This window comes from Taudactylus pleione, unplaced genomic scaffold (genome assembly GCF_031769625.1).
Source record: "Taudactylus pleione unplaced genomic scaffold, aTauple2 ptg000037l, whole genome shotgun sequence".
Taxonomy (NCBI): domain Eukaryota; kingdom Metazoa; phylum Chordata; class Amphibia; order Anura; family Myobatrachidae; genus Taudactylus; species Taudactylus pleione.
The window spans coordinates 7,328,048-7,355,868 of record NW_028284439.1 but is presented as its reverse complement, the minus strand read 5'-3'; the positions used below and the strand labels follow the sequence as shown (position 1 = coordinate 7,355,868).

At 43.6% G+C, this 27,821-nt stretch overlaps 1 protein-coding gene across 2 annotated transcripts in view; it reads left to right on the top strand.

Annotated features, from left to right (window-relative positions):
* GOLIM4 (golgi integral membrane protein 4) overlaps window positions 1-27,821 on the top strand; it is a 113,743-nt gene that overhangs the window by 64,940 nt on the left and 20,982 nt on the right. Inside the window, exons 4-10 of one of the 2 annotated variants that reach the window (XM_088452369.1) lie at window positions 1,947-2,000; window positions 7,459-7,609; window positions 9,937-10,019; window positions 17,233-17,316; window positions 18,548-18,694; window positions 21,274-21,645; window positions 24,059-24,297. In XM_088452369.1, the coding sequence (XP_088308495.1) occupies window positions 1,947-2,000; window positions 7,459-7,609; window positions 9,937-10,019; window positions 17,233-17,316; window positions 18,548-18,694; window positions 21,274-21,645; window positions 24,059-24,297 (1,130 nt within the window). The remainder of the gene's footprint in view (window positions 1-1,946; window positions 2,001-7,458; window positions 7,610-9,936; window positions 10,020-17,232; window positions 17,317-18,547; window positions 18,695-21,273; window positions 21,646-24,058; window positions 24,298-27,821) is intronic. The other variant, XM_088452370.1, reaches the window with a different exon arrangement.

Sequence of the window (27,821 nt, the reverse complement as noted above, 5' to 3'; positions counted from 1 at the left end):
AGGGTCTCCCCAGTGTCCCTCTGCCAGGCTAATTCATGTATGTCTTTTTGTATTTGTTTATCAACCCGATATTTTCTATCAGGGATGTATTATCTCCATGCAGTTCTCAGAACTCTCTCTCTCTATGATACCCTTAATGCTTTATAGGTAACATACAGTATGTAAAACCAAATTATATTTTATATGGCAAAAAATGTAAAATCTTTTCTTACAACACTAACACATTTGCTGTGGAAGGTCTGTATATATGCACAATTTCCCTTTTACAGTCTCATACTGTATTTTATATTTTACATCAGAGTGGACACGCAGGGTATAATACAAAGATTAGTTGGTTTTTTTTTTTTGCTTTAACTGTAATGCACACAGAATAAAACCCCTTAAAAGAAGAAATGTAGTGTTTTATTTCCACTTTTAATTTTATTTAGCATGTAACACTGGTAATTCTGACCCACAATCTTAATCCAATACATAATTCAAAGCCCGCAAAATGTGGAACCTATTGAATTTAAATTGAGTAATATATGCGAACACTGGGCCTGATTCAGATCCGCTCATCAGCTCGCCCCGTTTGGTAGGCGGGTCGGGGGTAATGGCTGGCCAAACGGAGGCGTTCCCGAAGGAACGCCTGGCGTTTGGGGGGCGGCACTACTGACATGACGAGTGATGTCAGTAGTGAGCTTCTGGCTTTTATTAGAACCGGAAACTCACTGGGGCTTGTGGCAGACGAGACCCTACCACAAGGATCTCGTCGCAAGCCCGATGGTCATGATGGTCGCGACCATCACCTGGCCGCTCGCAAAAGCTGTGGGTGCTCACCCACAGCTTAGCGAGTGGCCAGGAGACCGGCTCCCAAAAAAAAAAAAAAACGCCCTGATTCAGAGCGAGCGCTCTGAAAGAGTGTCTGGCTCTGAATCAGGGCCACTGTGGCAACATCCCCAAAAATGTTTTTAAATTGACTGATTGCGTTTAAGCATATTCACTGCACAACAGAGTGTATTTTTTTTAAAACAACAGTAATTAAAGTTGTATTGAGTAGATCCTAATTTCAAATCCAGACAAAATGTAGCAATGTCTCTTATTTTAAGCTTTCTTGGTCCACTTCCTCGGGCTGAGTGTCTGAGGTTCCATAATGACCCATCTTTGAGGTACTTCCAAACCTTCATTGCCCTCAGTAATCACAACAACAAACAACTGTGTGAGTGGGTTGGGTATGAGATCCTGGCGTTCGGGATGCTGCTGATGAGAATACCGACATCAGCATCCCAACAGTGGTAGGTAAGTATACTACTACTAACTCTAACCCTTACCCCTCCCCCTCCCCCCCCCCACCCCCGGTGCCTAAACCTAACCTCCCCCTTCCCGCACCCTAAAGCTAACCCTTCCCCCCTCAGTGCCTATCCCTAACCATCCCCCTGATGCCTACCTCTAAACCTAACCCTCCCCTAACCCCCGATACTTACCTTCGTGATGTCGGCGGTCGGGATTCTGGTGCCGGGATCCCACCGCTGTCGGGATTCCGGCGCAGGTATTTAGACTGTCGGCATCCCGCACTCCGGGAAACTGACTACTACCCGTGTGAGTTTGTCTAGTGCATTATTACTGCCTCTAAAGGTATAATTTGCATATGTTCATGCTCAAGACAAATAATTACACAGTGTTCACTATAATGCTCTCTTTTATTAATATATGGAAAACCCCATTCAGAGTCACAAGATAATTCACATAAGAAGCGATTCACTTTATAAGCACTGGAGCATATATCCCAATGCATTTTTAAATGAGTGTTTAAGCCACCAATTTTATATTCAAATGTCATGTCCAAGTAGCTAGGTTACACCGACTTATGTAATGTACTTTTTCTTTTTATTGCATTTTCTATAGTTCATTTATTTTATAAATGAGAACTTTAGTAAGTGTGGCATATTTTTATCTTTGTTATGCAGCAAGATTCAAATACCAGATATAATGCACTCAGCGTACAGCACCAGATGTTAAAGGTATGTGGCATTTTATTTCATTTACTCTATTGCAGCATTGCTCTGCATTAGTGTACAGAGTTACTCCTATATCGCACAGTGGAGGAGATGTATGAAGCCCAGAAGCTGTATCAGTGCACGTTATGTGGGCAGATACCGCTTCTCCCTGATGTATGATCGGGGATCTGGGCGGTAAATGACAGAGGCGCTATGCGCCCCTGTCATTATCGGCGCTGCGATCTACAAGAGAGCAGCGCTGATAGCCTGGGCCATGTACGAACGATCATATCGCCTGATAGCTCGGACCGCCGTAGCTGGAGTTATCGACAGCTACAGCCTGGCGCTATCCTATCTCCACAGCAGGGACAGCACTGTCCCTGCTGGGGCTGCTGCCGGCTCCAGGCTGCACGCGGGGATCTCGCGATACTTGCAAGATCCTGCGCATGCTCAGTGGAGCTGGCTGGGACAGAGACACAGGGTATCAGCACAAGACTGATGCGCTGTGGTCTCTTGCGGGTAGCGCCAGAGGGTGGAGTTAACGCTCCCCCTCTCCGGCCGATGAGATGTTCTTACATCTCATCGGTAGTGCTTCCTGATTCGCCTCAGTAAAGAGGCGAAGCAGGAAGCGATATAGCGGCACGTCATACATCTACCCCTATATCAGGGAACATTTACTTTGGAAGTGTTGACCCAAAACAAAAGCCTGCATTACCATGTTACAACTTTATGGTGGTGTGTCACAGTGCTCCAAACATCACATTTAAAGTGCAGCATCTACTCGCTGCAAACTGAAATGATTTATGTAGGTTTGTAGTAACATTTGGAGAATGTAACACAAGTACTTGTTTTTAAAACAGAAGGCCTGATTCAGAGCCGGACGCTCTGACAGAGCGCTCGCTCTGAATCAGGGCCGTCCCTGCTCCTTTTTGGAGTGGCCTCCTGGCCGCTCGCATAGCTGTGGGTGTGCACCCACAGCTATAGCGAGCGGCCAAAATGATGGTCGCGATGGTCAAGACCATCGCGACCTCGGGCTGGCGACGAGACCCTGCGGTAGGGTCTCTCTGCCACAAGCCCTGGAGTGCTTTTGGCTCTATCAGAGCCAAAAGCACTCCCACTGACATCACTAGTGATGTCAGTGGGGCCGGCCCCAGACGGTAGGCGTTCCCATGGGAACTCCTCCGTCTGGGCAGCCACGCCCCCGGCACGCCCACCAAAGGGGGCGTGCTGTCAATCACCATCGACAACACTCCCCCTTTGGTGCAAGACCCATAACAACGGCTTGGACGTCGTTATTCGGGTCTCGCGCATACGCATGACGGAGCCGCCTCCGTCGTGCGCATGCGCACTTGGGCAATATCGACCCGCTTGCGAGCACTCAGCGCTCGCGAGCGGGTCTGAATTAGGCCCAGAGTGAGAGATCTCTCTCAACTGTGAACCTGAACAAACCATATAGCAATGCAAGAGGTGTAAATACATAAATTTTTTTACATGTAGAGTAAATACTGGCTGCTTTTGCATGTAGCCCACAAATACTGCACAGCTTTATTATTACTGTACAATTTAGATGTCAGTTTGGACACCCTCCCTCCAAATCTAAGGGCCTGATTCAGAGCCGGACGCAATTAGCGCTCGCTCGTCCAGAAAATAGGGGTGGCTATTCAAATTAACCGTTCGCTCTTTGCGGTCTGTTCACGCCTCTAGGTCTGAACGAGCGAACCAAACTTGCGGTCGTTTTTTGGGAAAAATACTCCCCCTGGCCGCTCGCATCCTACGTCATGTCCGCTATTTATTAGATTAATCGAGTACATCGCCCAGCGTATGAACTGCTCGCTATTCTTGAGGTTTATTTTTGCTACCACAAATTTGCGAGCAGTTCTGGCTATAAAATAACCCAGTGACGTGGTCAGTGATGCTGCTGTATTAATTATGCACACCCATAAAACGCCCGTTTTGACCTTTAAGCACGCCTGCGTTCTGATCTCCACTCCCCGTTTTCAAGCACCTTCCCCTGTTACCACCCACATACGCCTCCTCATGTCATTCAAAATAGCAGGCATTCGCTATATAGCGAACAAATGATTTTCAGCCGCACTGACTGGTTCGCGCATGCGTATTAAAAACCGTACGCATGCACAGATGGGCGAACATAGCTCGGAACGAGCGTACTGCCGCTTACGAGCGGCTCTGAATCAGGCCCTAAATCTCTCTGCACATTTTAAATCTGCCCCACCTGCAGTGCAGCATGGTTTCACCAAGATGATCAGTTGAGAGAGATCTCTCTCTCCATTCCCAACTCTGAATCAGGCCCAGTGTCCCAAGCTCTTGATAAGAATCTCAAATTAAGATCAGCTGTATTTGGGAAGACTCTGTAAAGTTCTGCTATGTGCTCATTGCAGGGTGTGAGCTAAGAGTTCTGTGCTTATCCTGCTGGGATAAGAATGCTGTAATCATTTCTGTGTTTCTGAAGCTGGAAAAGTGCTAGCATACCGTTAGATTTAGCCAGCAGCATCATATATAGAATCATGTCGAGTCTATATGTCCATGGTTAATTTACAGAACGGCAAGTATTTTCCTCACTACCTATTTCTACTTCAGGGTCCATAGGGTTCCACAGGATACCTTGGGGTATAGGTGTGACGTCAGTCGCTGGGCACCATAGAGTTAAGCTTTTCAGCCTCCCAGGATGCACTAGGGTCCCCCTCCTATACCCCGCCCCTGAGCCAAGGCACCCCAGTTTAGTTTGGTGCCCGGCCGGAGTCGGGTGCACCTGTCGGAGTGGGGGCTAGAAGAGCCCCTGAAGCTTTCTTCAGTGCAGCGGTTCGCATACCTGTTCCCTCCGGTCTCCCTTCTTCCACGGGTAATCCGGAAATTCAAAAAGGAAGGAGGGACGCTCCTGTTGACAGCTCCCGTGTGGCCCAGACGGCACTGGTTCTCAGACCTTCAGAGTCTGTCCGTGGACAGTCCTCTGCGGTTGCCGCTACGACCGGACCTTCTGTCTCAGGGTCCTTGTCTTCACCCGGCCCTGACTCGGCTGTCTTTGACGGCGTGGCTGTTGAGACGGCCATGCTGAGGTCCTGGGGGTTTTCCAGCTCTGTGGTGCGTACCATGTTGCGAGCTCGGAAACCGTCTTCCGCGAGGATATACCATCGCGTGTGGCATACGTTCTTCCAGTGGTGTCGACCGAGAGGTTATGCACCGCGGGAGTTTCGTCTGTCTCGGATTCTCGCCTTCCTGCAAGCGGGACTAGTTCATGGGCTTCGCCTTGCTTCTTTGAAGGTACAGGTTTCGGCCCTATCTGTCTGGTTTCACAGTAGGATTGCTACAATCACGGATGTGCGCACCTTTATGCAAGGTGTTCTCCGCATTCAGCCGCCCTTTGTTCCACCTGTGTCGCCTTGGGATTTGGCTGTGGTCCTGAGGGCTCTCCAAGGACCGCCGTTTGAACCACTGGGCTCAGTGGATCTTAAATGGCTAACAGCTAAGACTGTTTTCCTTCTGGCTATTGCTTCGGTCAGACGTGTTTCTGAGTTAGGGGCTCTTTCTTGTAGACCCCGTTTCTTGTTTTTTCATGGGAACAGGGCAGTGCTCCGCACTCGGCCCGAGTTTCTTCCCAAAGTTGTTTCCCAGTTTCATGTTAACGACGAAATCGTTGTTCCGGCCTTTAACTCACCGGGTCTTTCCGTGGGTGAGGCCTCTTTGGATGTTGTGCGGGCCTTAAGGACTTATGTTGACCGCACTTCTTCGTTTAGGAAGTCTGACGCTTTGCTTGTCCTGTATGGCTTCTGTAAAAAGGGTTGGCCTGCTTCAAAGCAAACTTTGGCAGCCTGGATCCGTATGGCTATTTCTGAAGCTTATCTTCATGAAGGCCTACCGGTTCCTCCTTCTCTGAAGGCTCATTCCACTAGGTCTGTGGGTCCTTCGTGGGCAGCTCGACGTGGTGCCTCGGCAGTTCAGATCTGTAAGGCTGCTACGTGGTCCTCTGTCCATACCTTTGTGAGGTATTACAGGTTTGACACCTTCGCCTCTCAGGATGCTTCCTTCGGGCGGCGGATTCTCCTTTCTGCAAAGGAGCGTCCCCACCCTTAAAGGATACTGCTTTGGGACATCCCCAAGGTATCCTGTGGATAACCTATGGACCCTGAAGTAGAAAATATGAGATATAGTAAGAACTTACCCTTGTTATCTCTATTTCTACGAAGTCCATAGGGTTCCACAGGACTCCCGCCCTGTCGCACCTGTGCTGCAGATGGGCTTTGCTCTGGTCACCGGTTTTCCGTCTCCCTCTGGTGAGAATGTGATTCTTGTATGTGTCCAGATCTTTTTTCTCTCTCTTCCTTCTCCTCCTCCGGCCTATGGCTTGATAACTAACTGAGGTGCCTTGGCTCGGGGGCGGGGTATAGGAGGGGGACCCTAGTGCATCCTGGGAGGCTGAAAAGCTTAACTCTATGGTGCCCAGCGACTGACGTCACACATATACCCCAAGGTATCCTGTGGAACCCTATGGACTTCGTAGAAATAGAGATAACAAGGGTAAGTTCTTACCATATCTCATATTATACATGGTTATTTATCCCTAAATATATTTTGGGGCTGAATCAGAGTTGAACACACGTCAGATTTGTGGACGTATCTTGCGTGTTTTCTCACTACACATGTGTCGGAGGGGATGTAATTCATATCCTGGCTGTTGGCATGCCAGCGCTCAGAATACTAGTGCCGGAATCCCAACACCAGCATCTCGATGGTAAGTACTGGGGTTAGGGGGCGGGTTAGGGTTTAGGGTCAGGCACTAGGGGAGGGCTAAGGTTAGGCTGCGGGGGTGGGACAGTGAGCGTAGTGTTTGGCTGTGGGTGGTAGGTAAGGGTTAGGATGCGGGAGAAGGGTTAGGTGTAGGGTTAGGATACTTACCTGCAGGTGTCTGTATCCTAATCCTGTCGGGATCCTGAGTACCGGCATTCCATACCCAACCCATATCTGAGGCAAGCGTACGCGTCATACGACTGCTGAGCTGTATGCAATTCAGTAACATCTCCATTTCTGGCTGAAAAGGCATAACTGGGTATTGGCACGTAGGTTATGTACTGTGAGGGCCAGTGGAATGCATGTCATTGTAACTGTCAGCTTTGCGGAGCTGTACATACATGAAGTTCTGCAAGTGCACAGTAATAATGATGGCAACAAAGCATACGGATATCGTCAGTGCGTTAACTTTAAAAGCATTTAACTCGTCATATGGGCAAATATTCACAGTTTCCTTCACCTTACATAATGCAGGTGTATTTATACACATTTTATGTTCAACTCTCCATCTGCCCCAATCTATTTATTCTCAGAATCTTTTTTTTCTTAAGCAGCAATTACTATTTCACACGCGTACCTACTACATTCATTCTACCCCCTGGTTGTTCTATAGTCTTACATTAATTTATGAGTAAATACAAATAATGCTTTTTATATGTATTCATTTTTAATTTGAAAGAGTCAACATGAGGAGCTAAGGAAGCAGCACAGTGAGCTGCAGACAGAACACCAGAAATTGGGACAGGACCTAACAAAAACATTTAGTGACCACAAAGAGAAATATCTAGGGCTGCAGCAAGAGAAGGAGCAGGAAGTGTCAAAGCTGAAAGGTCAGTGACAGTCTGGTAACTCCACTTTATTTTCTTATTACTTATTTCTCAGAGTTCAGTTTGTGCCACAGGTTATATTTTGCAAGAAAAATGAATTGGGTTTTATTTGACCATTTGCTTCAACTAGAGCCCTTGAAGGAGCTTTCCACTTGAGATCTAGCAAAAATACTACCTTCCCTATAAGTGTAATTTGATTTGGGTCTCTTCCCCGAGAGCCCCACCACTTGTTGTAGCTGGAACATCTGCAGATCATCTTGTCGATATTCATGTCTCTGCGGAGCAGAAGATATCAGGTGTAGCAGCTCTAAATGAATGGCGGTTGCTGATTTAATCCTGTAGGAAGGAGGTATGCTAAAATTCAGATATAAAATAAAAAACCTCTTTTAGTTGTACCAGAAATAAGTTTGTAATTCTTAAATGGGCATTGCTAGAAGTGCAAGCTCTTGGGCCAACTATTAGGTCCACATAGAATTCTAAAGGGGCCTATCCACTAGGTGACCTGAAGACTGAACGACTAGCATTCACACCTTAAGGTCGCCGAGGTGCAGTGCCTGCACTGAACGCCATTCAGTGCAGGAGTCCGACCTCCTATCTCTGAACATGCCGAGCCTGGCGAGCGTTGTCAGGTTGATGGACATGTTTAGTAGATGGTCGGGGTCGGCAAGGACCCAGCTTGCACGCGTGTCGCTGGTCCTTGCCGGCTATCCATTACATGACTTTGTCAACAATGTGACCAAAATCTCCTGGTTTTGGTGGGATCGTTTTAAAAGTCGTGTAATGGATAGGCCCCTTAGGAGTTTTTAAATGTATCTGGCATTCTCCCTAAGTAATTATAACTATGATTATGTCAGTATGTTTTCCCTTAGAACTGAACATTTTTTAAGACAGACCACTCTTCTTTCCTTGTGTTACTATTAAACAAATACCCTCATATTATTCATTTTCTCTATGTCTGTAACGTGTAATCATGTAAGCGCTGCATTAATCGGTGTTATTATTTAAATAAACTATTCATATGAGCAAATATTGTTTGGGAAGGAGAAGCTTTAACATAAAATGTATTCTACCTATTGAATATATTTATATTGTGTTGTACTACATGCCCTTGGTAGTTAAGTCTATGATTTTCATATTTTGGATACCTTGGGTACGTCCTCTCTTTTGGCCTCTGTTATTACATGGCCAGGAACGTCAATATATGTCACTGCATTGCCACTCACACACTGTCTTGTATAACCTCACCTATAATTTGTCACAGCATTGTGACAGATTGCGGTAAATTAATTGTATTCTGAATCAATAAGTACATGTGTACACTTCAGATTCCTTACAGCGTCTTTTACTTTGACGTTCAGATAAGCAATTGTGAATTCAAGGTGGCTGTTTGCAGCAACAGCCATTTCACTTGTCAGGTGTATACCCATTTATTGGGATTTCTCTTTTGCAGTGATCACTATAATTTACTTCTTAACCAATTTTACCTTATTTTTGCTAAAGTGAGACATGATTTTTTTTTTATTTCTGTGTAAAAAAAAAATGCAAAGACATTTTATGGAAGTAAGCTAGTCTTCACACATTATTGTGACATTTATCATATCTAGAGCCAGCATTCCATAGTTTAGGGTATGTTCTATAGCAGATGCAGCCAACCTCTCCCTCACACAGTTGTGGATTTATAATTTATGTAGCACAGTCTGTGAAATCACAAGAGCTGATTGGTTGCTGTAGGCAACTTCTCCAGTTTATATCTCTCTAAATATTGATAAACTCCCCCAGCAACCCCATGTCCTATTAAACTAGAAGTTGTCTAAATGGGTTGGGTATGGGATGCTGGCGCTCCGGATCCTGACGGTCAGAATCCTGTCCGTCGATATCCTAAACCTCCCCTTCTTTTTACCCCTATCCCTCCTTTCCTAGTGCCTAAACCTAATCTCCTCCTCCTCGCACCCTAAACCTAACCCTCCCCCGTTAGTGCCTAACGCTAACCCTGCCCCTAACCTCGATTCTGACAGGTATCAGGATTCCGGTGTCTGCATTCTGAGCGCCAGAATCCCCGCGGTTGACTAGACCACATCCCGTCTACATCTATCCATTAACTAGCTTAATGTCCCAGGCTGCTACTTTGTCATCCAGTTTGGTAGTTTTTGTCCGGCCAATGCTCTGTATGATGCCGTGATCCTGGCTTAAACGTGATGTACTGTACCAGTGATTGACCACAAAACCCTTTGTGGTTTAGTTGTATGGATGATGGTAGAGCCAATGAGAGCATCCAGGGGGCTGTACTTAAAAAACAGTTGTGTTAATGTTGTTTATATTGTATATGACAGAAAGCATCTACAACCTGAGAGAGGAGAATAAACAGCTGAGGAAAGCCCACCAAGACGTCCACACTCAGCTTCATGATGTCAAGGTAAGGATTCTGGCTCTTCATGATTTTCTCAATGAAAACAAATAAGAGAAACAACATGTGTATAAAGTATAGTGCAGTTCCTGATGTCTTTTGTTAAAGTTTTATTATTATAACATTTTATATTCTGTTACTAGGATCATGGTATGGCTTGTGAGTGTATGTTTGATTCTGTTTTAGTATGACTACTACAAATTAATTGAAATTAGTTAAAAACAATATTAGTTAATCAACTAAGTCTTGTTTCCCTTTTAAAGCATGGTATTGGGTTGCTTTTATAGCACGGGAAGCAATGCTGTGAAAGTGTGTCAAATTCATGTGATTAATAGTTGGCTGCTGACATTGAGTCGAAATTATATAAAATACACTAATTCTAGTGAGCTGGCTCAATCCATGACATGGAACAGAGATGTCAGCCACATCTTGAAGCCACTAGGAAATGTTTTGTCAAGTTTCCCTGAACTGCAACTGACTGTTCATTGCATCTTGTATTGAATACAAATCTCAGCACAGCATCCATTCATATGCAGCTTAGTTTGTATTTTGGGACACTAAATGAGGAGTCTGCTGTCAGATCCGCAGGCCTATTTTGAGCATCTCAGTATAGATTTTTCTATCTTTGGAACAATTCTCCTGGGGATCCCTTTGCCTGGTGTCATACAAAAAACACTGACAATTTACTAGTGATATTCTGCGACTTTCCACTACCACTATATATACAGATGTGTCCACATACGTTTTTACCACCGTGCGATACAAGTTACGTTAAACTCATGAGCGTTGTGCAATTCTGCAGCACCGAGCCTCTTTTCATGCAACTTTTTACCTTCAAATGCTTCCTATTTGCAAAGCAATGTTCTGATTAATGAGATATGTGGCATGCCTATGTTCTGTTTGCAACTGCGGCTGAATCTGCATGTGAAATGCTATGTTACATTGACAGCGGTTTTGACGATATGGCGAGACTAGAATGTTAGTTCCAAAGTATTGCAATAATTTGTCAAGCTGACCAACCACGTCACAGTCTTCTCATTCTGGTCAGTCCCTACACTGACCCACAAAAATATATATGTATGTATATGATGTGTCCCTCTGTACCTAGGAGGTGAGTACATTGAACTGCAATGTAATGGTGTGCTGGGCATATATGCTAGTGTAGGGACATGCAGAAAATGAAGGGGTCCCTTGACGCTAGGCTGCAGGCTTATATGCTTTGATCAAATCATTACAAAATCCCCTTGGTTTTATTTGCTGTACACACATAAATGAATACAAAATAGCTTACCTAAATACCTGTAGGACTGTCCATGCACATACACAGAAACATGACTGAGATTGGCAGACTCCTTGAAGAGAATCTGGGAAAATGCCAAAAAAACAACAAGGGGTTCCATCAATGGATACATGGCACACAAGAATTCTCAATTAAAAAACCTCTGCATACCAGAGATCAATAATAAACGTGTGTGTGTGTGTACAGAAGACGTGTGTGTACGACGTCGTTCACAGACATATTTGATCGGCCCTGCTGCAAAGCCGATGATGATATATCTAGCAGATATATTGTTTCATCTGCATGTGTATGCTGGCAGCCTGCTGATCGGCCCATTAGGTGACCGTAGGAGCTGCTGACAGTGACATTACAACTGGGTGGGCAAATGTAAATACCCACCTACTCTCTGCCCAGATATATCGAGCGTCCGTTTGGAAAGTGTGTATACCAAATTGACAGCTTGGTTCGAGCAACAGGCTGTGTGTAACCAGCATAAAATACAATCAAAACAATTGCAAGAAAATTCAACAAGAATAGCTGCTATTTATTTAGGGTTAATCACAATCACTTTAATTGCTGTCAAATATATTCTGTCTGGTCAAATCCTGACCGTCGGAATGACGGCGGTTAGAATACTGGCGCTGGAATCCCGACACCTGTCAGAATCTCGACGCTGACATACTGATAGGGTTAGGATACCGACACTTGTCGGTCAGTATCCTAACCCTCCATACTTGGAGCCTAAACCTAACCTCCTCCCCCTAGTGCCTAATCCTAACCCTCCCCCTCCCCCTAGTGCCTAATTCTAACCCTCCCCCTGACACCAGTACCTACCGTCGGGAAGCCCGTCTGACAGGTGTCAGGATTCTGGCGCCGGCATTTTAAGCGCCGGCATCCTAGCTGCCAGGATTTTGACCGGATCAAGGAGAGGGCACTCCTACCATGATCTTATCACACCCCATTATGAAATGGTGTGCAAACTTGCGTTATATTGTACTGTAGGTTTTGCATTTGTCAACCTTTAAGACAAAGTAGTTAATTTGTTTTTAACTGCATTTAGTTTCTTCTATAACGACGTGTCCTACCATTATCCTCCACTAGACTAGACCGCTGCTCAGACACCTAACTGGGGATACGTTAAAATAATGAAACCTAGGGGGGGATCCAATTAGCCGTGGCGTTTACTCTGCAGCTAATTACCTGAGCCAGCCAATTCAATTAGCGGAGTTACTCCACACGTTACTGCCCAGAGGAGGACTCTTCCTCGTAGCTTCAGGAGCTGTGAGGAAAAGTCTGTGAGAAAAGGCACCCTCTGGGGTTTTTGTGGAAAACCCATTGATTCTGCACTGTACACAGAATCAATTGGTTAGCGAGCGCTAACCCCTGATTTACAGTGCAGAGACAATGCTATCTAATTGAATAGCATTTTCCCGTGCGGCACAATCAATTAGCTGCAGGGCATATCCAATGGCTAATTGAATTCCCCCCCATAGAGTAGTTTTCTCAAGTTTGTGTACTTGCTGCAAAAATACTTCTATCAAATAGACATTTTAGCTACTAAATGTTACTATAAAGATTGACATAACATTTTACTTTCAAATATTAAGCATCACTTCACAATACATTCTACAATTAGAGCAATTACATTTAATCTCTTACAAATGCTGGTTAAAAACTGTGCAGCTAGGCATTGGACAAGTTTTCAGGACGGCATACACATTAGCAGAACAAGCAAATTTATATCCGGGCTGTAATTCCTATCACAATCCTAATGATCAGGATTGACAATGTCTTTATCTATGGGTGTATGTCTGAAAAACAGCTGCTCTCTGCACTGTGTATATTAGTTCTTGACTCCCTTATGAACACATACATAGGGCGGTATTCAATTGTTGCACCCCTGTACGCGTCCGACAGAAGCTATTCAATTGTTTCTCTTGTCGGGCACGATCAGCTGCCGGCGCACGATTTCAGCTCGCAGCCCCAGGGAGGTGCGAGCTGAAATGGATGAAAAGTGACATGTTTGGGCGCCCAAACATCACTTTTTGCTGTTTTACGCAGCTAAACCCGACCACTTTGGGTGCAATCAGTGCAAAAAACAGCAACAATTGAATAGCGCCCCACGATCTCCCGTCACTATAGACGGGAGATCGGGCGCGCTATAACACTTGAATACCGCCCATAGTGCTAGAAGAATGCAACAGTTCTGCTTCATACATACTGTCTGTCTCACTTTTCAAAATGTGTTTATCTCCCGTTTTAGATCTATTCCTTTATACAGTATGATTAGGGGTAGAATTAATATACCAGTTAAAAAGTTTTCTGGCAAAACTGGACTCTCCTCAATATTTGTTTTCTTAAGTGGTACACCTGATATAGCTCTTTTTTAAATACAGTATATGTATAGGTGTGTCCTCATACACTGTGGCTCTAGTCACGGAAAATAGCATCAAGCATCTTTTTCGCTTAAAATATACATCTTATTCAAATAAATAAAATAAATAGAAGTGACAAAAACTACTCTGCTAGATTATATTCATCAGTTTTATGTGCAACATTTGTATATCTGCAAACACTGTTCAGGTGCTTATTTAAAATGTGTATTATATTACAGCTGCAAAGCATTTAGTGTGTTTGTGGATACACACTTACAAATTGACACCCCTACCAATTAGGGGAATTTACCCAACAAATATTATATAGAAGGTGCTGCGCTTCTAAAAAGGTTTTTTTTTTTTTTTTTTTTACTAAATCTTTGCCTAGGCTGAAATGATGTATAGACACTCTTTGATAAAACTCCATATAGGGGCGAAACGCGTTAGTGTAATGCACTACAGGTGGTCTTATGCTGTCTCTGCTGGACAAGTTTTGTGAAGCAACACCGGCTGTTCACTGCCCACCACCCGCTGTGTCTCTCAGAATCGTTGACGGAGAGGAGGAGTGGAACCCCCGGGCTAGCTTCAGTGGTCTGTGAAGCCTTTGCATTGTGCCTGTTCGGAGTGAACAGACACTTGTTTATCATACTGGCTTTAATCATCAACGATGAGGGAGATGGTATTGCAGCTTTCTACCGCTGACTACTGCGGGTGAGAATGACATTTTAATTCTGGTCAGCAAATTGGAGCTGGACTCAGTGATCGTGGTGAGCGACAAAATTTGTGGGTCCCAGGGACCCACCACTTTAAAAAAAATGGGGTCCTACCTGCCATTTCTGGGTCCCATCATAATTTATGCTTTAGAGCTCCCCATATGCCTCAGACCTTCCCACATGCCCCTAAAATGCGGATCTGATACCCCCAACAGCATCAGATATCCCCACAAGCCCCTTAAATGCATGTTTTAATGCCTCCATGATCTTTCAGGTAATATGACTTGTCTGTTCACAAAACCCATAGTGAATAAGTAGGCTTACCATATCATCCCTTTAAACTGGGACACTCATGGATTACACAGGTTCTGTGGCTCATTAAAACCAGGTGAAATCTAGGCATGAAGTCAGCCAGTCACAGAACCTGTGTAATTAATTCACGTGTCCCGTTTTAAAGTGATATTATGGTTAGCCACTTTAGGTAATAGGCATATTTATCAAAGGATAAATGCCTGTTCTTTACACATTATTTTGCACATTAATGCCCTTTACCATTATGCCACAGCAAAGCCCAGCCTTTACACATTATGCCATGCAGTAATACCCTTTACAAAATGATGCCGCACATTAATGCCCTTTACACATTATGCCGCACATTAATGCCCTTTAGTCCCCCTGTGCATTGCCCCAACAGCATTTCCTCCCGTGCATTGCCCCCAGCAGCAGTTCCCCCCGTGCATTCCCCCCAGCAGCAGTTCCCCCGTGCATTGCACACCGCAAGATGCTCCCCCCGTGCATTGCCCCCAGCAGCAGTTCCCCCCCCAGTAGCAGTTGCCCCCCGTATGCCTTCAACCACCTATGCAGTCCAATGAAAGTATCTGCCCCAATAGGTGTGAGTGACCTGGGCATTAGGCCCAGTCCACTAAATGGCAAATAGGTGGGCCCTCTAGTGACCTGGGCCTAATGCCCAAGTCACACACCTATTTGGGGGGCATATACCTTCAATTGGGCCTAATGCCCCCTATGTAGCCCGGGCCTTCTGCCTGCCTATAGACCCACAGGCCAATTGCCTGAATTTATCCCACGGGCCTAGTGCCCGACAACCCTGGTGGTCTAGGAAGGAGTAAAATTCCGGTGGCCCAAGGCCGCCTACCGGTACGGTGGAAGAGGCTGCGGGGGGAGCTTCGTTAGCTCTTTTGCTTTCCTCCCCCGCAGTCCTCTTTGGTCCTCAGCTTCAGTCTTCTGCTGCTGGCCCGTCCTAGCCAGCGGCACCGCCTCTTCCTTATTGATCACGCCATCTTCTGGCCTCTTGCGTGGCCGCCGGAACTGTTGCTACGCCGCTCTTCTTTATAGGAGGTCTTCACTCCACCCCTATAGCGCGTATTTGCGAACACTGTGGAATTATGTAAGTCTCTAATATAATACACCAGAGATGCAGTAAATATCACAGGCTGTCACGTAAGGACACTGTTAATTCAATTAAATAAGCCCTTTGTTGCAACAAACTAAGACATTGCATCAAAAGAGGTGTGTAATCATATTCGAGTACTATATGTTGGAATTGTGACCCGTTGAGCTTTTAAAGAGATATCCGGACTCTTGATGTATAGCGGTTCCAATAGAGGTGAAAAGGAAAATTATCTTTGCTACATTTTTATATGGAATTATTGTACAATTAAATGGTTTTTTTTGTATTTCTTTTTATTGGATATGAATGCATTCTGATCATTATTAATTGATATTCAATTGTAATTTGGAAAAAATCCATTGATTTGTGTATACATACAGGCGTGTCTAAAAGTCATTTCAGCCTAGACAAAGATTTAGTCAAAAACTTTTTTTATAAGCGCAGCACCTTCTATGTAATAATTGTATATATGCGCCTGCATTCGTATCCTACTTGCCGACTTTTTTTTATCTCCTTTCCGGGAGAAGTCCAGAAAGAAGACCCACATGGCCACTTTGGGGAGCAGGGCCAGGCACCTATGTCATTAAGCCCCTCCCCCATAACGGTACACTACCTCCATATGGAGCCGCGATTCCCGGCAATTATCTCCCTATCCTGCCCACTTCACTAGGAATTGGGTGGGATGCGGGAGAACTGGACACTCTTCCGGGAGTGCAGGTTGTCACCTGAAAATTCAGGAGCCTCCCAAAACTTCCGGGAGAATAGGCAAGTATGATCTGCTATGATGCAGCTGGCCGCAGCTTTGTAGACCGTATACAGATTCAGGCTCAAAGTGCTACGATGTAGCGGCCGCAGCTTTTTCTTACGCCAAGTTCCGTTGGGCATCATCTGTGACTTTCTACATGATTAAATTAAGTCCTGTGCTGCTAAAGTCGGAGCCCAGCGTCTCTAGTACACTATGAGTGGGTTTCGCTGAGCCTACAATGCAAATAAGACGCAAAATGTAAAGAAAAAGACGGTATGCTGCACCACATATGTATATGTAGAATTTCTTTTTTTCTGTGTGTGTAATATAGAGGGTTTAAAAAGGGGAGATGTTCTAGGAAATTTCTACTCTACTTTGGATTTTAATAGCTAATAAATGCTGTGTACCAGCTGCTCAAGGTCTAGTCTGAGCATATTGGGTGTCAGAATATGATAACTTGAGAAAAGTTCTTATTTTAAGTTCTGAAATAATTTTTATGTTATCTTTTTTGGCCAAGTTGCGGAAAATATAATAATTTAAATAAATCCTGTAATTCTCATTACTAAATTAATCAAAAATCACATTTTATGTATTTGTTCCTTAAGTCTTGACAAGTAAGCTTTTTTTTTTTTAAGTGCTTTTCATGCGCATTCATTATTATGTAGCTATATACATCATGAGAACCTTCTTCTTTCAATGTAGCAGCAACATATGAACTTGCTTAATCAACATGAACAAGTTATAATGAGCTTGGACAACCACAAGAGTGCACTGGCTTCTGCGCAGGTTAGAGGAAAATGACAGTCCTATCTCAGTTCCTTATTCTCTTTCTGATTGCTCTCAGTTGCCACGCTGCTCAGCTTGCATGTGGAATTGGCCTCGTCTAACAGTTGGAGTCCTCACTGCAGTCCCCTGTGCTGTAGTAATAGGGATCTACGCATAAATAACACTAAACAAGCATGGAAAAATACAAAATAAACTTTGCTTCTGTTTGCCCAATCACTATTAATTGCATGTGACTGTGGGAGAGGGTTAACACTGTATGTAAACTAACTGAAGCAGAACTTTAATTTGAGTGTGATTTAATGCTTTTGCGGTCACTTGACCAACGTTGTAAAAGATCACATTATATTGTCATTATCTTAGTAGCACTATAGGAGAAAACATCCACACCGCCTGGTTCAGCCATGCAAATATCAGCCTGCCGCAATCTACAGTACAGTTGGCAAACTCCAAGAATGTCTACTAGCCTGTGGTTTTGGGCTTATTAGAAGCAATCTCTGTAATGCTGTACAAGGATTTAGCCACAGCGCAGTTTCCAGAGATGCTCATTACCAGACATTGTGCTATTATGTTATTGCTAATAAGAGTGTAAAATGTATTCCTCAAATAAGAAATACTAATTTGACCTAATAATTTGTCTTCTATACTTCTGCTTAACACTTCTTTTTACCATGTGGAAAAAAATGTTAAAGGGATTTTGGGACACACTGTGGATTTATTTTACCTATTTCACAAGTTCTTGGTTTGAGAAATTTTTCATTGGGGCTTATTTCTATATTTTTTCATACCTCACTGCTCAGCCATGGCCTGAATGCTCAGAAACTACTGTTGTCACCTCCAACTCTGTGTCAACTTGCTGTCTGCAGATATTTGAAGAAGATTTAACCTTCCCTGCATCTGGCTGCAGGATTACATGACTTTAATTTATTTTCTATAAATCTTAAACCAAGAAATCCCTTTGACAGTTGTTCCTTTGGTACTTTGCCTGAAAGTAAAATGCTCATCTGTGGGTCTGATGTATAGTTCATTCTTTTAAAATGTAGATGTTTAAGGGAACAGTTCCTATTCCTCCAATTAACACCTACCACTTCCCACAGATACCCAAATTGCTGATGGGTGGTCCGCTGAACTTGGATGTATAAATAACGTGATATTACTAATTAACTTCGCTGTGGGATATGCACGGCGTAGAAACATTACAAACCTGTTCTTCTGTTCCTTGTTTGTTTTTCAGAAACAGGTAGAAGAATTTGTGCAGCTTAAACATGCTTTGAATAAAGTGTCAAGTCTTAGGCAATCAGAAATTAGCACTCAAGCCACAATGCCTAGAATCCTACCATCCGTTGTAACTATACAAGGACAATACAAAAATGTACCACAGGTAAGTGCTACTGCATTGCAATACATATATCTCCAGAAAATAGAAGACCTCAAACACTAGGTTATTTGAGAGCTACATTTTCTGCAATTATCTGTTTCACGTAAAAATCCAAGTATCTGGGATGGGGATTTGGTTGCAGTGGGCCATACCTGGCAGACGAGAGTAACATGATCGACTAACATCCTTCCCTGGGATGCTCTCTTCAACCAGGTTTGCCCATTTCTAATGGGCACTGTGGCTGAACTTTTATTTACTCCACCTTGAGCCATTTGAATGTTGGTGTATGCTCTTCAGTGCTTGTCACAAACAATCCCCATATTTCCATGGTTCTCGAAAAGACAACATGTTTACTAAAAATTTAAATTCAATGTATGAAACACAGTATTAAAATGTATTATTCAGTCTTATGGTGCGTACACACTAGACGATAGAGGGACGACTGTACTATTACGACATTGTAATCGTACAATCGTTCATTTTCCTGTGCAGTGGGATAATGGGGGTCATTCAGACCTGGTCGTTAGCGCCGATGCGCTCGGACCGGGTCGATGGCCCCCCACAGAGCATGCGCACGACGGCGCCGGCATCGTCATGCGCATGCGTGAGACCCGCTACGACCGACAGTGCCGGTCGTAGCGGGTCTCGATCCAAAGGGGGTGAGCTGTCGATGTTGATTGACAGCTTGCCCCGTTTGGAAGGCGGGCCGGGGGGGTGGCAGCCCAAACGGGGGCGTTCCCATGGGAACGCCTACCGTTTGGGGGCGGCCCCACTGACGTCACTAGTGATGTCAGTGGAGAGCTTCCGGCTCAGACAGAGCCGAAAGCTCTCCGGGGCTTACGACAAGGGAGACCCTACCCTAGGGTCTCGTCGTAAGCCCCGATGGTCGCGATGGTCTTGACCATCGCGATCATCACCTTAGGCGGTCGTAAGGCTGTGGGTGTTAACCCACAGCCTTACCACCGCAAAGGAGGACGTCTTGAAAATTCAAGACGTCCTCCCCTCATTCAGACCGACCGCACGCTCTGTGCGACCGGCTCTGAATGAGGTCCAATGTACCTACACTGAACGATATGTTGCTCAGTGCAGGCACCCTCCCTCATCCCTGAACATGCACAACCTGTTGATATCGGCAGGTTGGGCTGCATCTCAGGCGATGATTGTTGTCGAAAACGACGAGCGGGAGCGCGCATTGCTGGTCGTTTTCAACATTATACTGCACGATTACATAACGATTATTGAGCTATTGAACGATTACAATGTCGTAATCGTTCAATCGCTCATATTAATCGTCTAGTGTGTACGCACCTTTACTCTCATGTTCCAGTGCTGCTTTCTTAACATTTAATAATTTCCTCCCAATACCATAATAACTGTGGCCAGATCCACAACATTTACTCAATAATTTACTAATTTGATGCGGCTTTAGAAGGTTAAACGGGAAAGACAAAGCATAGCCTGTCAGTAATGCTTGCTTTGCCATTATGGAGTATCTGTCTTGGAAAGTGACAAGCTTCTGTACTCCTTCATAACTTTTACAAATTAACATGATTTCCAGCCATGATTCCCAGGATCACTCTCTCCCAAAGTCCTGATCTGCCCTGGACATATTTTACTTTTGGGTAAAATCCCCAATAGAGGACAATCCTGCAAACTGCTAATAATGTGGGTGTTTGCCATGGTGATGTATAGCAGAGAAACACCGCCTTTTGACACGAGACTTGCTTTCTGTGAGGAGTATAACAGACCGCAAGCTGGAGAGAATATAGATAATAAACATACAATTTATTCCTAATGCTATTGAACTATTCCAGAACTGTCTGCCTTGCAGTTCTATTAAATGAGTGTCACTTTTAGCCACAAAAAACTGTATAGCCACAAAAATATACTAAAACCCATTTTAATGTACCACCAATTTAACTACTACTATTATTTTTTCCAAAAGAAATCGCTTTATATCATTATTCAACACTTATGCAAATATGCATATAACCCCATTTAAGAACCTAAAATACTTTTATTAGGGCTCCAGTGTCAGTTAGGCTTTTTATGGGGTACAGACTGATTTCCCCAAAATATGCGGTACTTTTCGGTAGTTTCGCCATTTGCAGTTTTCGCGTGTTTTGCAATTGAATAGGGCAAAAAGCGGGAGCACGCATTAAGGGAGTACGCGAAAAGATCGCATCAAAACTGGCGAATGAGGCGCAAACTTCGCATAGGCGAATAGTTTTTGCCGATCGCTATTTTTTGGCACCTAATTGAATTTCAGCTCTTAGTGTGTATGACTTCTTCAATCACAACCAACATAATCTGATTGGAAATCTGCAGAAGTAAAATATTTTTATTATCAGATACAGGCATGAAACTGTTTCCTGGATTTTACAATATCATAGATTAGTCCTGCGTTTTCAGGTCATCTCTTTGTGTATTAAGAATCACATATAGTGTTGCCAGCTGACGTTTTAAATTGCAAACATTGAAAATAAATGTTAGATACACTAATTTGAATCTGTTTAACATGGGATTACACAGATATGAGCATATTTCTTACTAATGAATGTGTGTGGGGCTCACGTCTGCAGACAAACAATCAGGCACAGCAAGAGCCTGAGCATGAAGGTACAGTCACACAGAGCAAGGCTGCTAATGAAAAGGTTGAACATCAGGACACAGAGAGGACGGAACTTCATAAGGCAGATGAGGACACTGGTCCACCGCAGGAAGCTGGGCCAGCCACAGAGCATCCTGTGGAGGTAGAAGAGGAACATAAGAAAGAGTTGGAGGAGGAAGAGATGGAGCAGGTGGGGAAGCCGGAACGCTTGGTGGAAGAGCAGGATCAAGTGCAAGAGGAACAAGAGCAGCAGAGGCTGCCAGAACATGATCAGAGACCTGCAGGAAATGAAGAGGAGGAGGATGAAGAGACCAACATGATGCCAGAACAGGAACATGCTGAGGTGAGAAACACAACTGTGTACTGTTAGGGTCAGAGTTCTGTCTGTTTCCAGAGAAACTCACAGAAGGCATAAAAACCAGAATGCCTAGCACAAACATAACCGCATAATGTGCACATGCTCATAGTTAGTGTTTGTTACGTATTGTTCTTATATTTACCAATATTAACACAACACCTCTTGTGGATGAATTTGACAAACGTTCACATATTTGTGTGTGAAATTAAGAACCACACATTTGCTTGATGACATTAGATCTGTTTGGATGCACAGTGACATGAATGCATAGTGAAAGGTAAAGCAGTGTGCTGCGTCACATTGAGGGAAATACAGGAATAGTTTCACTTTATTGGTAGTTTACCCTGTTTATACAAATACATATTACTATCAATAGGAGATCTAATATTGAAACATTGTGTCCGATTCAATTAGCCACACATTGAGTCCCATAGTATAATGTTTCCTGTGTTACACTTTATTATGCAGCGTTCCAAACCCCCATTGCATGAATACTGATTATATAGATAGTTATAAATTGTAACAAAAATAGAAAAATGTAACATGTATGTGGGGAAATCAATGCAGAGTCCTGATAATATCAAAATGAAGATTGTGAGAGAGTATAGAAAAGATGCAGAAAATAAATACATATTTTAACTTAAAAGAAGATTGCGTTTTTGATAGACTAGAATGCAAAGTCGTCATGGGCCGCATCCTGCACCTTGAAGTGACTCCTCCACCACTGCTGCTGCTTTCTGGGCAGACAGAAGGTTACTTGGTTACTCAGCCTTGGAGTGTGGTTCTGGTCTATGACAACATAGCCGAGCACCTCATTCCCAGTGTAACACTGACATTGATGGAACAGAAGCAGCATTATATATAGGAAACTGCTGGCTGCTTCTCTTATCATGTCAGCGGCTGTGTGTGTGGGGTAGCCACAGGAACAGTAACACAATATACTAGTGACATGTCACTTTGTGTATTAGGGAGCCACTAAATATTGATACTCTACATAACCACCAAGGTTCTTCTATTAGTAATGCTAGGCTTGCTAAAAAGCATTTTAAGTTTTAACAAGCAAACTTATCACATACATAATTAAACGTCCACAATATGTTAGCACTTACCATAGCAGGTAGACATAAAAATATTTATTTTGATAAATGTATAAAACTAAACAAAAAAAAAATCAACAGAAATCACTTTACTGTACATCCTACTAGCACTGTGAGCCCATCCTGTTTATCATTTCCAGGCTGATGCTTGCTCCAGTCTCACTTACATCTTAAGCTAATCTTGAGAGTGAGCAGATGTCTGCACTGACTGACCGTGCGTAACAATTCCCAATTACAATCACCACCCATAAAAACTCGTTTTGTAGGGAAAAAATACCCTACAGCCCCCTCACTAACCATTGATAGCAGCCGTAAAAGAACCTTCTCCACCCCTGGAATCTCATTTAAAGATCTCAAACACACTGTGAGTTCCACAATGGGCATGAATGCACCTGGCCTACATTACTCTAAATATACCCCAATCTGCCCAGCTCCTTCTTCTAGAACAGTGGTTCCCAAACTTTCTCCGTTCGAGGCACCCTTAGGTTCTCAATAATGTTTTCAAGGCACCCCTAAACTAAAATAATTACAGAGCAGTCCAGTTTTTTTAAGTAGTTGGGTTAACATAACTTAATATGCATTTAAGAAGAAAGAAAACTGTGCTATCCTTTCTCATTGCCCCCTCGCACTGCACTGTAGGACCCTATTCAACAACAGGCAGCCTCTGGATTCACTGCCTGTTGCTCTACAGTGACAACCCCCCCCCCCTGCTCATCGCAACCCCTCCCCCATTGCTGCTTTACTCCATGCCGCCAACCCCACTCCCACCCGTGCAAAGTAAAAATATTTTGCCAAGAAATACACTGGCCAATGCGGCACCCAGGTGACAGCGCGACGCACAGTTAGAGCTCTAGAAAATTCTAACTTTTGTGCCCATGTAAAAAGACAGCTTTGATGTAAAGGCCCAGCAAGCTAATTTCCACAAAAATATTTGCATGACATCACAAAACAGCATTTGCATTGCAGGGGTGTTTTTTGGATATTACCTTTGTGTAACTTTTGTGTTCAGTAGGTTGTCCTCCCATTTCCTAGTGAAATGAGCATAAGTATAATCCGCAAATCACAGGTCCATGGTGAAGAGACAAAGTTCTATGAGAATCATAATTTTTCGCTTCACCCACTCTTCAGACCCGCGATTTGTGGCATCATGTCACAATGGCCGGGGCCTAGTGATAAGCACCTGGCCGCATGGCAGTGAGTGGTCAGCAGCATAAAATGTAGGAAAGTATGGTATTATGTTGTCCTGACATCTATTTCAAGGACACAAATAATTTTTCATCTTTGTCTATTGTATGGGACAGAGGGATCAAACAACTAAGCCTCAAATCAAGTATAAATCTGCCTACAACGAACAGTTGTTGCAGCAGAAGCTGGCAGCCCAGAAAGAGGAGCAAGCCAGGATTCTCCAAGAAAAGCAGGACTCTCTGTACCAGCACAGGCTGAAAGAACACATCCTGCGACAGCAGCAAATGCATGACAACGACCTAGAGATCGGGAGACAAAATAAGTTCAAAGAAACCCACATTGCGGAGAACCTAAGGTTTGGAATATTTCCTTTATAAATAAGTGCTTTAGGTTACAATGTGTTCTAGCTACAAGAAAAATGCAATATAAAGGGATTCTTCTAAAAAATGTGTAGTTTTGTAATATTTTGGGGTAGGGTTACCACTTTTTCCTTTACAGATTCCTGGACAGGTGGCTTGGCCAAAACAGCAGTAGGCTTACTAGTATTCTCAGATTCAGTCCCTGCATTCATATTATATGCCTTTGAGCCCACTTGTGCTCCTATATACGCCAACCCAGAGCCCACTCATGCTCCTTTATATGCCAGCCCAGAGGCCCCTTATGCCTTTTATATGCCACAGAGCATGCTTATGCCCCTTTATATGCCTCAGAGCACCCTTAGATACCTTTATATGTTGAACACTAGGCAACCCTATGGTTCATCTGTACGCTGCACTACATTCTTGACCACTTTATATTCTGCAGTACATTCCTGTCCTCGCTGTACACTGTACTACATGCCTGAATCTTCATATTCTCCGCTACATCTCTGCCCTACCATGCGGACACCTCTATACCCTGCACTACATCACTGATTTCTCCTACACCCTGCCCTTCACTTCATCACTGACCCCTCCACACCTTGCATTACCTCCCCACACTGCTTCACTGCACTACTTCACTAACTCCTGTATGCACAGCACAACTTCCCAATATTGTACTAAATCCCTGAACTAACTCCCCAAACTACATCACTGATTCCTCTATACCCTGCATGCAACACAATTACACCCCAGTCTACCCGCTTCCCCCATGCACCCACCTGGAGCAGTGGATCAGCTGCCCATCAGAGACACTTTCCATTTTCATGCATGGGTCCTCTGCGAACATTAAGGCAGACCTGCCAGCCAGGGAACCACCATGTGTTGCCCGTTTTTACCATGGGGTCACGCTGCCTCCTGTCAGCCAGAGAGCCCATGCAGAGTGCATGGACACTGCCGAGCATCCGATTCTGTCCATCCATCATATTCTTCTCACCTGTCAAGTCATGCTGCCTGTGTGACCACGATCCTGAGTCCGCCCAGCACCTGTTATTGGAGAGCCCATCCAGTGAAGGGAATCTAGTGGTCACTTGCAGAGGTCACTTTTTCCACACACATCTGATGGTGTAGGGGCTGGCAGCATATCTAATATTCCGTACATTTGCCTGTAGTAAAGTTGTATTTTTAGTTCGTAAGAAAAGTAGATGTCCTTAAATAATGATATCTCAGTGTTACAAGTATACTGTATTAAGAATATCAAACCAATGATTTTGAAAGACTGCATACTTTTAAAGTCACTGATCCTCTTCGGCCACTGCATGCTTACTTTTTGTTTTGTAGAAATGTAGCATAGCAAATATTTAAAGGGTTGTGGGTGACATGGTGGATAAAGACTAAGCGGAGCCATTGGTAGCCATCAGATACATCTCATATTATATGCTGAAAAGTCCAAGCTAATGCTTACACTTTATAGATGCTACTTTTGAGGAGACTAGTAAGATTTAACAATGTTTATGGTTGCAGTTTCACCAAGGTGGACTTCTATAATTTAATATTGCATGCCCTAATGTGTCTCAGCAAAGGTGATTCCGTTTTTACATGAAAAAATGGGATTCTGATGTCATTAGATCCTAAAGATTAACACCAGACTTACAATACCTAGAGTAGTGATTGGTAGTTCGCAAATGATCATTTCAAAATTAACTAGTTCACTCAGTTCACAGCTCTGGCAAAGATCAGTTCATCAGGAACTAAAACAAGTGGGAGGAGCTAGACACAGTGACGGAGAGAGCACAGCAGCTCCATTAGACATGAGTCAGTACTGCTAAACGACCACAGGTGGCACTGCTGTGCTCAGACATTATGAGGGCTATGTGGAGCTGATTGAACTAGATTGTCATGATGACTCATGAGTCATTCTCCTGGCATATAGGTCAGTAGTTCGTTTAGGCCAGTGGGTCACAAGTCACATGATATATTCCCCATTAGCTCAAGACACAGTGCTGAGTGCTGCATGCTATATACTGTAGTTGTTTATTCCACAAGACATAGGGAGAGCTGTATCAAACCTTCAAGAGGGATCAAATGAAAAAGTTGCCCATACCAACCAACTGGCTTCTGACATTTTATTGACTGTGCTAGATAAATGACAGAAGCTGGCATGTACAACCCCTACACTATCAGCCCCATTATCTCCCTAAATACTGAAAAATAGAAAAATTATATATTTTTGAGAGGAAAACAGAAATGCAATTAGAATACTTATGATTTATAGCAGACTGAGCCAGCAAGGCAGCTGGGTATCATAATGCTGTAATGATGTTGGGCCTATTTTTATGTGGAGGACTGGAGCTGTAGTCCCATCCACCCCATTTTTAATTTAGCCTAGGTGTGCATTCAGTGACATTAATGGGTGCAATTAAAAAATAATAATACGGGGTAAAGGTAAGGGTTTTTTTCATAACTGTTTTTTCCCAATTACTGTGTTTTAAAAGCAAAAAAAGTGATATGTCACAATATTCTTAATTTGGGTCTTCCTCAAAAATAATTAACATTGCAGAGCTAAACATGTCACTACTAGTATTCTGTCTAAGTGATTGTTTTTTTTAAATATTAAAAGATCAGACATATTAAACATATCTGATCATTTGAACAACTCAATCTCATGAGCTAATAGAAGAAATTCTGTACTGTATGTGTAATAGACTAGTTCTGTTTCCAATCACTTCTCTCAGCAGTGTATCAGAGCCAGTGATGTAATGACCTAAATGAACTAATCTTTTGAGTGAACTAGATCATAATGACCTAATCACCAACATGAACTAGATTTCCCATCACTAACCTTCTCACACAGTACTGCTTGAAAATTTGTTATGGGTTTTCAGAGCGTTTAAATAGCATTTAAAGATTTGATTACTGTAGAGACTGATCAGGATTGTTAGGGAATTCCCTAATTATTTATCGCTACAGCAGAAGTCTTGTGGGCCGGAGTAAGGGGGGGGAGGGGGTTACCGGAGGTGAGGAGCAGGTCAGAGTCAGACTTAAGAGTGTGTGAGGAAAAGTATTTTGAGATGAGATTGTAGAAGATGAAGGGCTGGTGTTACCGAGGAAATTGTTGGGAAAGGTAAGTAATTTATTGGATTTTAGAGAACATGAGGAGCTAGAACAGGGAGTTGCATATTTGTAACTGTGAAGTGGCGATAGAGGAAGATCGGTCTTGCTGCGCATTCAGAATATATTTAAATGCGGATAGATGGGTGACGGGAATGCTAACTAGGAGAAATTTGCAGTAGACAAGGTGGGAGATGATTACAGAATCTGTGTTAGATTTGGTGGCATTTTGGGTAAGAAAAGATTATTCTAGAAATATTTCTAAGGTGGAGATGAGAAGGAATAAATCAGAGTAGAGTGGGTTACTCAGGAAGCGAGCTTGGAAGACTTGTGGAAATTGTAGTAAGATTTAAGAGGGAGTGATGACACTTGGAGGAGGGAGATTGTGAGCTTGGTTTTGGACATGTTA